General features: G+C 37.4%; 1 protein-coding gene across 2 annotated transcripts in view; it reads right to left on the reverse strand.

The window, feature by feature from the left end:
• LOC149846914 (peptidyl-prolyl cis-trans isomerase CYP71-like) overlaps window positions 1-14,113 on the reverse strand; it is a 49,520-nt gene that overhangs the window by 14,327 nt on the left and 21,080 nt on the right. The window contains exons 3-6 of one of the 2 annotated variants that reach the window (XM_089996656.1): window positions 10,436-10,524; window positions 9,950-10,189; window positions 9,701-9,822; window positions 6,639-6,714 (exon numbers count right to left, since the gene is read on the reverse strand). In XM_089996656.1, the coding sequence (XP_089852782.1) occupies window positions 6,639-6,714; window positions 9,701-9,822; window positions 9,950-10,189; window positions 10,436-10,524 (527 nt within the window). Of the gene's footprint in view, window positions 1-6,638; window positions 6,715-9,700; window positions 9,823-9,949; window positions 10,198-10,435; window positions 10,525-14,113 lie in introns of both variants that reach the window. The other variant, XM_089996657.1, reaches the window with a different exon arrangement.

Here is a 14,113-nt window from a genome sequence, read left to right on the forward strand (position 1 = left end):
TAATATTTTTATTGACATGTGTCACTTGTGGGTTAAAATTTTGTTGATTCAGCTTGATTCAGTTTAGAGTCTGAATCGTTTTGAAATTCGATTTAGGCCCGACACCGATTCTGACAACATTGCTTTGAATATTCTCCAATTAGGCTGTGAAACAAATGCCAGAATTGAGAATTGACTCATTAACTGATTCGATCAGGAAGCAGCTTATTGGATCTGGGTAAAATGTAATTAATTGCCATAAATAATAATATTTATTTCATAAATGTATGGATGACACTGGTGCAGGTTGGATCTAGATTGGCCCAAAACTAGATCAGTTTATTTCGTATGGCCTGGACACTGGCCAAGGATCCATTCTACATTTGGATATTGATACAAAGGCTCATCTCATCAAGAGGACCAGTACTCCCTGGTTTTCAGCCCCCCAGATCAACCTAGTACTATGATCCGAATTGGATCTGGATCAGTTTCCAGCTTGCAAATTCTCATCACTTGAATTAACTGATTTTGGGCCGGATCTAACTGATATTGAATGAAATAATGAATTGGATCCATTACGATGAATGTATTAATTAATGCCTTGAGCTCCATTCTGGATTGACAAACTTTCCTGTTTATAGATCCTAAAACAATATCTGAACGTGCAATCGGGTAGGATTCAGATTTATGTGGCCAGTCTTTTTAGATGAGGATCCAGACCTGGATTAGCATTATAGAGACTTAGTTGGATCCAAATTTAGCGTGGTGGCTATATAAAAGGGGAAGGGGGTATTTGTAACTCTCTCTCTCTCTCTCTCTCTCTCTCTCTCTCTCTCTCTCTCTCTCTCTCTGGCAGATTGGAAGACGAAGACGATGAAGGAAGGGCCACCCAACCCCACCACCTCTCTCTCTCTCTCAGGCAGATTGGAAGAACAAGAAGGTTCCGGGTCGGTATGCTCCCTCTCTCTCTCTCCTCTTCTACTTTTTCTTCCTCCTCTTCCTCTTCCTCTCCTGTCTTCTTCCTTCTTCTTCTTTCCTGCCTTTCACCGACATAAAAAACAAGTTTGGGTCAGGGTTGGACCTAACCTGGAGCAGTGTGGGACCCCACCCACCCAGGGTGCACCCGCATTGCATCCGGTACCCGCCCCCGTGTCAGCGTGTCGACACGGAGTACGCCGACCATTTCGGAGTGTCCCGATTACATAGAAAAAAAATAGATGCAAACGGGGCCTAAGATTTAAATTTTTAATAGTGATTTTTGTTCTTGGAATAATATTATGTTTATTGTCTCACTAAGTGGTACTTTTATCTTTAAGCAATATCAATAATTATCCATTGCTTAAACATCTTGTACATGTATCCAGAGAATGCTTTACCCTCAACATTCAACAATCTAGATCTGAACGCAATCCTAAATACTCCATGATATGCAGTTATCATAGCAATAGTGCTATACTTGTTCCACTACTTCCCAAAGATAGTAGTTAAGTATGTTTCTCTCCACTCTCCTTCCTCTACCTCTAGTGCCCCTCCTCCCAACCCCACCACGCAGCTTGTGTCCCATCTCCCAAGAAAGGAGAAAATAAAAGTTAAAAAAAGAGCCAACAAAGATCCTGAACTCATTTATTTCATGATGCTCCCCATGTAGATGACCATACCATGTCCATTTAACATAACAGATTTTCAAGCCTTGAGAGGGACACCAAGCAAATGTGCTAGGTTAACTTTAAAATTTTGATAATCAAAGATATGTATTTTAATGAACATCATCTAGATTGATGCTAGAATATTCCATTGGAAGTACCTACTCATACATTGTTATTAATGGGTATCCTAGGGTACTACTGAAAGCAAGTTGAAGAATGAATAAATATCAAGCTAGCAGCACAAGAAGCAAGACACTTTGCGTTTCTATGAGACACAAACACTTCTCTTAGCATGTGTATCCCACGTTGGCTTGATACAACACCAAATAGATAATTGGTGTAGCATCATGGCAGATTGGTGGACAACTAGAAAGTCAAGGACCTTGATAAATTTTCTTAATTATTGCCCCAAAAGAACTATATTTTTGAAGTCAATTGATTTGTCTGATACGTCCAAAACAACAGATATATTAAGGGTATTTTATAAGGTTGTGGAAGAGGTTCAACCTCAAAATATTGTTCAATTCATTACTGATAATGCAGTAAATTATAGGGCAGCAAGTAAAGAAATGAAAAAACATTATGAGTCATTTCTTTAAACTCCGTGTGTTGCCCACTGCATAAACCTCATGCTTAAGAACATCGGCAGCAGTGTTGTGAAAAGCGTTGAGGCGTAGCGAGGCGCTCCACCAAAATCTGAGGCGAGGCGTAAGCCTCGAGGCACAAAGCGTAAGCCTCAAAAAAAATTATTAAAACTTAAAAAAAAACTATAAAAATTATCTAACATTATAAATAGATAAGAAATGCTTTATTGATGAAGCAACAACCAACAAAAAATAAAAAATCTCAAATAAATATGAAAAATATATGAGATTAACATGTAAAAATAACATTAATGCAACAACTTGATCTATGTAAGTATCTAAGAAATAAAATATGAGCAATCATTCAATAAAAAATTAACATTAACAACAAAATGCAACTAGCAACATCATGTCATAATTAGAAAATGCATGTTAACATTAACAACCAAATGTTAATATATTTATCCAAAACTCTTCAAAATAAAAGTGTTAACATTCATAATTACAACTCAAACTCTTCAAAATGAGAGTAAAAAATAGCATCAAGAAAAGAAGTAAGAAGAAAGAAAGAACCCATGGAAAAACTAAAAGGGGGACACAGAAAGTATTTATCTCCCATCTAAATTCAATATAAAAATCAGCTTAAAAGATTAGAGGGAGTAACAGTCCAACATGAATCAACATATTTAAATAATAAAACAGAGTAACAGAATGCAAACTTGAAACAGAGTAACAGTATGCTGATCATATATCGTAGAATTTTTTTGTGAGAGACGAGAGAGAGTACAGGCATGAGCTCCAATAACTAGGATTTAGGAAGCATAAGTTCATGTTTCCTACAAATAAGGAAACTAATGTCTGTTTATTTGTTCTCTTACCATCATTGGAAGGAAACCTAGATGTCGGGTTAGAATCTTACTTCAAGAAGTCAGTCATTTTAAAGAGCATATTTCTTCCTGCAGCAACTTCTGTTGCTTCTTTTTATGTTCCCATAGTTTTTGATATTTCAATGATTAATGTGCTTTGATAAATTCAATGGCTTAAATAACCATGATTAAAAGTGTGTATTAGCATATTTAATTAATTTCAAAATTTCATGTTTATTTTTTATCCCTATTCTAAATCCATGTCAATTTGGTTTGTATACTCAGTGATCTTTTCCCACTTGTGATGTCAAGCATAAATTTCAATATTTGTGTACTGCAGGACTACAAAAGTACACAGATTTTAGGCACTGCAATGTTAATTTTGTGTGTGTGTATGTGTCTGTGATATTTGTTGTATTCTCTTAGTTTTAGAACTCTATTAATGAGTTTATCTTCAAAATGATTTTCATCTCTGATGCTCTCTCATGTTTGTTTGTTTGTTTTGTTTTAGGGGAAACACAGACAATTGAGTGGGCTATGCGCCTACGAGTTGCTCTTTATATGGCCGAGGCTTTGGACTATTGTAGTAGTGAAGGTCATCCATTGTATCATGATCTCAATGCATACAGAGTTCTCTTTGATCAGGTAATAACGTATGCTTGTCTCAAATGCAGCAAGAATCCTGTATTAGAAAAGTTTGTTGGTCCCATTTAGTCTGAGTTGTTTAATTGAGAGAACGTGCCCTTCTCTCAACTGGAAGAGGCTGGAAATTTTGGACTTTGTTTATAGCTTGCAGAGTCCCTGTACAACATCATTGATTTGTTCGCAATTTTTTTCTCTAGGAGAAGTGAATTTTAAAATCTCCCTAAGAATTTCTTGAGACCAGCATTAGTGGAACATGCACAGGTGCACAGACAGCTTCACGACTTGCTCACAATATTTTCCAGGAGAAATGAGTTTTATCCCTAAATACTCTCCTGTCAAGAATTTCCTAAGAACATTAGTGGGGCATGCACACATGCACGCACACATGGATGTGGCTGTGTTTCAGCTTATATTCTTATTTTTACTTGCAGGATGGTGATCCAAGACTTTCTTGCTTTGGTCCTATGAAAAACAGCAGAGATGGAAAGAGTTATAGCACGAACCTTGCTTATACACAGCCAGAATATTTACGAACTATTTACGAACTGGTAGCTGATTTCTTGGCATGGGGCGGTCTAATTGTTGGTTGCTAGCCAACATTTTTCTCAGAATTTATAATTGTTTTCGTAATGCTGGCTAGTGGCTACCATCATTATGTTGGCATATCGTAGATTTTTTTTGTGAGAGATGAGAGAGAGACAACGTACCTATTTTCTGGGCTCAACGACGAGAGAGAGCCTGCGTGTGAACGACGAGAGAGAAGTTGCGTGATACACACAGTCACATACATGAGAGACGAGAGAGAGTACATGCATGTGAGAGACGAGACGAGAGAGAGAACGTACCGATTTTCTGGGCTCAACCACGAGAGAGAGTCTGTGTGTGAACGACGAGAGAGAGAAGCTGTGTGAGAGAAAGAGAGAAACAGAATGCAAAAATAAAACCCTAATTAGGGTCGGGCGCTCTTTGTTTATACCCCAACTTTTAGTCAAATTAGGGCTTTGACCCTAATTTGACCAAAAGCAGTAAAGGCGTATACGCCTCATTTTGAGGTGTGCCTCGCCTCGAGCCGTGTGCCTCAAGGCGTATGAGGCGCACGCCTTGGAGTTTTTGTGTTTTATTCATGCGCCTCAAGGCATAAAGCCTCTCGCCTTGAGGCGAGACGCGTTTTTAATGACACTGATCGGCAGTATGGATGAGATAAAGCACACAGTTGAATGTTGCCAAGTTACTAAATTTATTTACAATCATGCATGGATTTTAAACTTGATGAGAAAGTATACTAGTGGTGTTGAGTTGATTACTAATGCAGTTACTAGATTTGCTACGAATTTTTTGACAGCGCAAAGTCTAGTAAAGAATAGAATTGCACTAAAAAATGTTATTAGATGAGTAAAATGCATATCTCCATGCACAAAAAAAAAGTCAAAAAAATTATACACATTGTATTCAAAAGTGAATTCTAGGATTCATGCGTGAAGTTGTTGAGAATCACGATACCTTTACTGAAGGTGTTTCAGTTGGTTGGCAATGAAGACAAACCAGCTATGGGTTATCTCTATGAGGCTATGGATGAGCAACTTCATCAACTTCTTAATGCTGCAACATATTACTTAAATTATGTGTTTAGATAGTCCCCTATATTTAAAATGGACAGGGAAGTCAACAAAAGACTCTTAGATTGCATTGAAAGGTTGAACCCTGATTATAGCGTTCAAAATCAAATTCATAAAGAAATGAAAATTTATGATAATGCATTATATGATATGAGAAGACCTGCAGCAATACAAAATCGTGCCATGATTCGTCCATGTAATTTATTTTGATTTTAATTTCATATTTTTATTTAGTTATGGTGTTTTGTATGATTGTACCTGTTATTGTCTTATTGATTTCTCATTTTCTTGTTTTTTTTAAACATGTAGTGGATTAAGTTTAGAAGTGATGTTTCAAACTTGAGAGCTTTTGTCATTCGCATTCTTAGCTAAACGTGCAGTGTAAGTAGATGTGATAGAAATTTGAGTATCTTTGAGCAAATACATACAAAACAACGAAATAGATTAGAGCATAAAAGGCTTAATGACCTCGTATATGTTCGCTATAACTTAGGACTGGGGCAAAGATATATAAATTTATAAAGTTTGTTTGTCATTTTCATGTATTTTAAAGTTTTTTAATATCATATAAAACCCAACTAATTTTTATTTTTTAATGTCATCGTTTTAAGCAACTAGAAAAGTTATCATCAAAGATGCACAAACAGCAATTTGATCCCATTAGTTTGAAAATTTTTGATGTAATAGATGCATGAGTTCAAGAAGCAGACATTATGAATGAAGAGGACATTCAGTGGATAAACGTGGAAGGAGCTCATGACGTAGATGATGAAGAGGAGGAGGAAAAGAAGAAGAAGAAGATAATAATGATGATGATTGATAATGATAGTATATTTTTAGAAAAACTTGGTTATTATTTCATGTGTTATTTTTAAAAAACTTATGTCTTATGCAACTCATAGAGACATAAAATGCTTCATATGTGATTTTATGGTTGTATTTTGTACAATTCATCATTGTTTCATGTGTTATGATATTTTTAGAATGTTTGCTAATTTTTCATGATTTTTTAGAATTTATGCTAATTTTTCATGATTTTTTAGAATTTTTGGAAAATTTTATTAAAAAATTATAATTTTTTACGTATCTTATTTTGGGCCCAACCAATAGGGGTAACGATATGATACTTACATCCTTGGTCAATTGTGCAACAATTTACTAGAAAAAGCTTTGTTATCATTGTATTGGTTTCAAAGGCCAAAACAATGGCCAGTGAAATAAAAATAAAAATTGGTGATTCTAAAGGTCAAACTTGAATTCATTGAGCAGTTGAACAGAAAGTTTCAAAGTATGTAGACTTACCTCTATGGTAGAGACGGTTGTCTTGCATTTTGCAATATCAAAGAGACTTGTATCAGTTTTCAAGTTGAAACTAACTCTGCAAAACAAGTACATATAATGTCATCAGTTATTAGAAAGCCATGTTCCTTACAGTAAAAAATAAACAACAAATATGACTGCAAATCTAGATATCAATGAAAGATAATTTGGAGGATGAAAAAAGGACATAGAAAAGGATCAAGGATGATCTACTGTTGCATGAAAACAATTACTCACAAAGACTACTAAAAAGCTAGGAATAAACATCAGAGGCATATTACTCATAAAATACCACAAAACTAGGAATAATAATCACAGGAAATAAGGAACATGGCTAGCAAATATCAACACTCGGTTTTGCTTTCAAATTCACCGTAGAGCAACATGCTCAAGTAGAAACTGTGACAAAGTACAGACCTCAGAAAGCTCACCTCTTTAGAGCCTGAACCACAAGGTGGAACATGCCACAAGACATGAGACATATACCAGGCCTAACAAGGACATCTACAATGTCAATTCCCATAAAGGTACGCAATAACACTCGTTTTCCTGTTTTCTTAATAAAAAAACAACAAAAGTTGAAAACATATTTCTACATCGTGTTAATCGTTCTTGGTATGGGATTTGTTTAGTTTCTTATCCATAATAGCCTTCATGAATTACAGTATTGTAATATTGATACACTTTATAGAAAATACATAGTAAACCACTCGTATTTACAAAAATTACACATGCACATATATCCAAATTTTGCCCTTCATTTGTAAAGCAGTTGGTACTAAATAAGCCTTAATTAAAGGACTGACATATTGAAAACTCAAGAACTATCTTAAAAAAATTAAAAAATAAAAGTGTATGGGCTTCTAAGTTGTTGGCTATGTCACATGGACTCGCCTAGTAGGCCGGTGCACCCGCATCGATGCAACGTGGGTACAGGTGCGGGTGCTGCACCTGGTGCGGCTTTTGTCAATGTATATATATATATAGGAGTATTTTAGTCTTTTTGTACATAAGGGTATTATTGTCATTGTACACCCTTTTTCTATTTTCTTTTCTTTTCTTTTCTTTTACTTTTACTTTTGTAATTGGTAGATTAGGGAAGGGCTTAATGGTCTTTAGACCATAGATCCATTGGGATCTCCCCAACGGCTCCCTCTTGTCTCCTTTGTGCATATAAAGGGGTTGAAAGCATTTTATCAATAACATTTTATATTTTTTATGTGTTGTGTGCCCTTAAGTGGCTGATTTGTGTGACTCTTGTGTTCACGTCATTGACCCATAGTGGTCGTTGTGATTGTGTAAGTCCATAAGTGACACTTGAATATCTTTTGTATTTTGTTACATGGTATCAGAGCCTTGATGGCCTATTGATGTTATTGAGGCATTCAAGAGACTCGTGAGAAGATCAAGAAGATCGAGGAGAGCCTCAAAAAGTGTGCTTATAGCCTCGCTTCAAGGTTGATGCTCGTGTGGCTGATTCAAAAGTGTCCAAAAGAGTCCTCCCCTCCTGAAAATCAAGCAGGAGGGGGGAGGTTGGAATGAGATAGGATAAATGGCTTATCCTCTATCCGAGGTGCGGGACAGCGGAGTGGTTTGGCCGTCTTAGTCAGGGACGACCAAGCAAATTGACGTCCCATAGGTGGGACGGTTGGACCAGCAGCCATCCTAAGATGGGACGACGCCAGGTGTCATCGTCCCTGGGTACGAGCTGAGATAAAGAGGGTCGTCCTGGACTGGGATGATAAAACATTGCGCCATCCCCAAATGGGACTGTGAAGCATGGTGTTGTCCTGCATGGGGATGGTGATTCATGGCTCGTCGTCCTAAGGCCTGGGACTAGGTTTTGGGGGAAAATTTGGAAAAAAAATAGGTGTCTACAGGTATACACACAAACACAAGCATACACATTTCTTAATGCATGCATGCATGTGTTGCACATGTGTGTGTGCATATTCCAACATTATTTATTTACATATATGTAAATCTAAGAGAATGAAGACCTATGTCACACGAACTCTTTAAAAGAGCTTTCGCACCCACATCGACATGACGTGATGCCGGTGTGGTCAAATACCCCTGGGTGCGATCAACCCGCACCCATGGTTATATTTGACCAAAATAGGCTCGATCAACTTTGACCAAGTCTATTTTGGTCTAATTTTTAAAAAAAAAATGGGTTGGGGGGATTAGGGTACAATCGCTCCCCCCCCCCCGACCCTCCTCCTTCCCCTCACCAACTCTACCTCTTTCAACGGCGACGACAAAGGGCCCACTCCCCAACTCCTCTTCAGACGACGACAACGAAGGCGGCTTAGGTACGTCTCTATCTTTGCTCCTCTTCTTCTTCCTCCTCCGCATCCTCCTTGTCTCTTTCTTCTTCTTCCTTTTTCTCCTCCTGTCTTTTTTTTTTCTTCCTTCTCCTCCTCTCTTTCTTCTTCTTCTTCGTGCTCCTCCTCCTCCCTCCGCCTCCACCTCCCTCCTCTCTTTTTTCTTCCTTCTCCTCTCTTTCTCTTTCTCCCATCATTGGCGCAAGGACCGAACCCTGGCCTGCTCGGTTCGGCTCTAGTGAACCCAAGCCAACTGATAATTGTTTTTATTTCAATATTGTTAACTTAAAACTGTTAAAAATTATATATATATACACTCTCCGCACCACCGCACCCAAGTTTTTTTATAGTGCCACATCGTCGTATCTGCACCCCCACCTATGTGACATAGGTGAAGACAGATAAAAATATCCTGAAGTTAAAGAATACAACGTATCTATGTTGGAGAAAACATGCTTACACATTATACACTATACTATGATACAAGGCTATTTATTATTGCCTATTCTAATTTGGAAAAACTGATCCAGTAGAGCCTCTAAATTTTAACTCAGAGAATGCTAAAAATTGGTGGTCCCACATACCTATTCTTTCAGCACTTATTTCACTAGCTTCATAGAAAAAATCAATAAAAAGAACAGTATGGACATTGGAAAGAAAAGAACTATCAATGGCAGGGGAAATGCATGCAAAGAAATAAAAAGTAATGCCACGTACACATTTTCCGGGAATTGAAGAGTAGATGGAGACCAGTACTCCAGAACACCATTAGCATCTGCAGATATCACAGTATCATATGCATGATTGTACTTCATAACTTTAACTGATGCCATATGAACCTACAAAGAAACATGTGGCATAAGTTGGGGGCAGAAGAAGGGGAGGGGAACCACACTTTGAAGACCCCAGAATTCAATTTAAAGGCAAAACATGTGGTACTGAAAAATAGATATATATAGAACCAACCTCCTTCGATATTATAGGTTCAGCAGAATCAGCATGAGCATCATAGACATGAACATAAGGGGAGTTCTTGTCACTAATGGCAAGTTTAGCCTTGACATCACCATGCTTGTACACCCATTCAATCGTACCAGGAATATATTGTAAACGCATCATAACCATCATGTCGTAGTTGACAACATCGTAGATTTTCACAGAACGGTCACTTGATATTGTACAGCAAAGGAGACCATCAACACTAACCTGCATTACTGAACCACATTATGGTTGACAGCTGCCTATTAAAAAAACTGATATCCAATGACCTTTTTTTCATAATGGCATCTAAGGACATTCAGACACAAACATGTAGGCTAAACATACAACTGAAGCATCACAGGCAATCCATATTGATGCTAAAATGTAAATCTTAAGTATAGGGTCAGTCAAATTGGCACCAACATGGATCATGAAATAAAACCTCAATAAGATGTATGCAAGATGACTCACAGCCAAGCCTTCGATGGCACCAAGATGAGATCTGAAATGTTTAGCAAACTCTATGCCAGCAGGCTTCTTCTTCCAAAATTTCAAGTGCCCTGGACATCAAGGATCACATATAGGAGAGATTTAGTATCCTTGTGAATTACAATGCAATGAGATATCTCTGGACTTTAATGTAATAAAAATCAGACTTTGCTAGTAATTAGTCAATGAACGTTAACTCATATTTCCTGCAAGTTCACAGAACTTACAAAACCACAGTAAAGAAAGAGTTTTAGTATCAGTAATAATGAACCATTTCCGTAAAGAATGTTTTCTTCTTTGGAGACAAAAAAACAGGAAGAGAGAGAGAGAGCGAAAGAAAGAAAGAAACATGTTTGAGTTCATCAAGTGAAATATTTTTTCTTTCATGCAGCTCTCCTACTAAATGGCCTATAAAGCCAGTCATGATTCATGCATGAAATGAAGCTAATAAAATTGAAAACAATGCATGTAAATGGGTCAAACATGTCATAGAAAACATCATGTACATTAATTTATCTTCACATTTAATACCAGTTAGACTATGCTATGAATTAGATATTGCCAAACTGCAGGAACTACAAATGGTACTTATTAGCAAACCACAATGGACAACTTACAATATATGATGCGCATGAACTGCTTGTTTAAAGTCTGACTAAGCAGTGAATGTTATGTCACCCCAATGTCTACAAAATTTGGTTCTTTTTTTTCAACTCTGTACTCTTGCTCAAAAGCTGACAGTCATATTTTCATTGTGTTCTGTTTGACACCTATAATTAGTCATTGAAAGGTGCCTTCCAGTACTCCCAACCATTACCAACAGTGAATAGTCCCTCAATAATGAATCAGACAGAACGATAGAAAACATGAAACTAACATCCAAGATTTAAGTAAAAAAACACTTAATTTCAGATTAGTTAAAATCTTCTGATCACCCCATCTATGACCACACAACAGTCCATCAGCATTCAGATATTCCACTCTAAAGAGGGGTCGAACACCTTCAAGCACCAACAGATCATTCACCACCAAGTGCAATATACACAAGCACAAGTGCTACGAAGAGCACAATCACAAGTGCCAAAAGATAAAAAATAATGTCTTTTATTAAGGAACAAGTATGCAAGAAGCATACTTTTACAAGGGGGATAGACCCTTATTTATATACACTAGGGAGAGAGGAGAGCCAAGAGAGAGAGCATAGAAAGAGGGGCCAAGGCCCCAACGGCTGGATTTTTGGCCGTTGGGCCTTAGTCGCACAACGGCTAGAAATCTAGCCATTGGGCTCCAAGTCAACAAAGTTGACTTGGTCCAACCTTGGTATATATATATTATATATATAATAACATATATGTACAATTTTACACACCTCAAACTTACCGCATTATGACCGAAAGTTTGACTAAGAGGAAATGAAATCTAAGGGCAGAAAAAGGCTTGGTAAAGAATTTTGTAAGCTGGTATTAAAATGTGACATAGGGTAGATCGATGATGCCTTGAAGATATTTTTCGCGACAATAATGACAATCCATCTCAATGTGCTTTGTTCTTTCATGAAAAGTGTTGTTGCTAGCAATGTAAATAGAGCTTTTGTTGTCGCAACACATCTTTGATGCTCCTAGAATTTTGATTTTCATATCAGCCAACAATCTTCTCATCCGCACCACCTCCATTGTAATTGTAGTCATGACTCGGTACTCAGCATCAGCTAAAGAGAGGGAGACCTTCTATTACTTTGTGCACCTCCACGAGATTAATGAATCACCTATGAAAACACAAAAACCCGTAGTTGAGTGTCAGTTATTAGGATCACCTCTTCGATCTACATTACTATATGCAAGCAAATCTAGTACAAATGAGGAAGACATAAATAATCCTCTAGAAACTGAATTTCTTAAATATCTAATAATATGCAAAACAACTCCCATATAAACAGATGTACGAGTGTGTATGAGCGTGTTAAAACTGACTAGATGTATGTACAACGTGTGCTATATCAGGTCTAGTAATAATTAAGTAAGAGTGCTATGATAAGTTGTCGATAAGGAGTTAGATCATCCAGAGGCTCCCCATCATCAATCTTCATTTTGACATTTGTTACCTCAAGAGTGTCAATCTTTTTGTCATTAGATATTACTAACCTGAGAATAACATCGAAAGCAAACTTAGATTGAGACAATAAATACCTTCTAGAGGAATAAGCAACCTTTATTGCTAAAAAGTATCTTAAAAAACCCAAATCAATCATTTCAAAACTATTTTTAATATTATGAACTTTTTGTTTATCTCCTTCAGTGATTATCATATTATCCACATAGAGAACTAGAATGACAATACCTGCATCGGAATTTTCAACAAACAAAGTCGATGTCAGTCAAACAAGATCTAAAACCAATATTAAGCATAACATCACTAAATTTATCATACCAAGCTTGGGGAGCTTGTTTTAGGTCATAAAATGCCTTTTTTAATTGAAGAGCATTCCCTTAAGGTATTTTCATATCAAAAAGTGCCTCCATATACACTTCTTCAAGATTACCATTTAAAATGGTATTTTAACATCCATTTGATATATAGGTCAATTTCTAATCGAGGCAACTACAATGAGGGTTCTAACTGTGGTTATTCGGGCAACAAGTGCAAAAGTTTCTTCATAATCTATATCATATTCTTTTGCATACCCTTTGGCGACTAACCTAGCTTAGTATCTCTCAAGGGTCCCATCACTCTTGGTTTTTATCTTATATACCCATCTACAACATATGGGTTTCTTCTCCTGAGGAAGATCTTGAATAGTCCAAGTATGAGCCTTTTCTAATGCATCTAATTCTACTTTCATGGCCTTAACCTATTCTAAGTGATCTTTGACTTGAGTGTACGAAGAGGGTTCAATATATAAATGCATTACAGCTATGCATGCTTGATATTTGGATGAAAAAAAAGTCATAGGATACAAACTTAGATAGAGGTTATGTAAGAACCACAAATTTTACACTAAAACTTAAGAATTATGTGGATTTGGGCCTAGGATCCGTTATTGGACCCAAAAGAAAATTTCGGATATTAGAGTATTTTAGTAATAGTATATAAATAAATATTTAAGAAATTAGATATTTCAAATCCACGGTTCGGACCCAAGTGGATCCAACCCTTGGGTCTACTGCTGTTTAAGCGACCCGGACCCAAATCAAATTTGGGTCCAGCATTTTGGGTCGTGGGTCGGACCCGGACCGACCCACACCCTGTTAAATTAAAAAGAGGGGTTAATAAGGGGGGGGGCAACCCGATATGGGTTGCCTGATAAAAAGTTTTTTTTTTGGGGGGGGGGGGGAATCCTCTCCCCCGAGACTTCGGGTGTTAGGGTTCAGTCGAACCCTAACACATAAGGAGATGGGGAGGTGGGGGAGCACACGCAGCCGCCGGGAAGGTAGGTTTTCCTTCCTTTTCGAGTGGCCTCCCTCCTACAAAGAGGGACCCCCCAACCCCTTTCTCCTTTCTCTCGCTATCCCCTTCTTTCTCTCTCTCTCTCTCTCTAACTTTCGGATCGCCCTCCGAGTTTTAGGTCTGCTGCTCGAAACTTTGTCGGGTGACGCCGACCGACCTCCTTGCGTGGCTGCCGCAACTCCTTCGCCGGAAAATGGTAGGGTATGTAATTTCTTT

This window comes from Nuphar pumila, chromosome 2 (genome assembly GCF_984573655.1).
Source record: "Nuphar pumila chromosome 2, dmNupPumi1.hap1.1, whole genome shotgun sequence".
NCBI classification, from domain to species: Eukaryota; Viridiplantae; Streptophyta; class Magnoliopsida; order Nymphaeales; family Nymphaeaceae; genus Nuphar; species Nuphar pumila.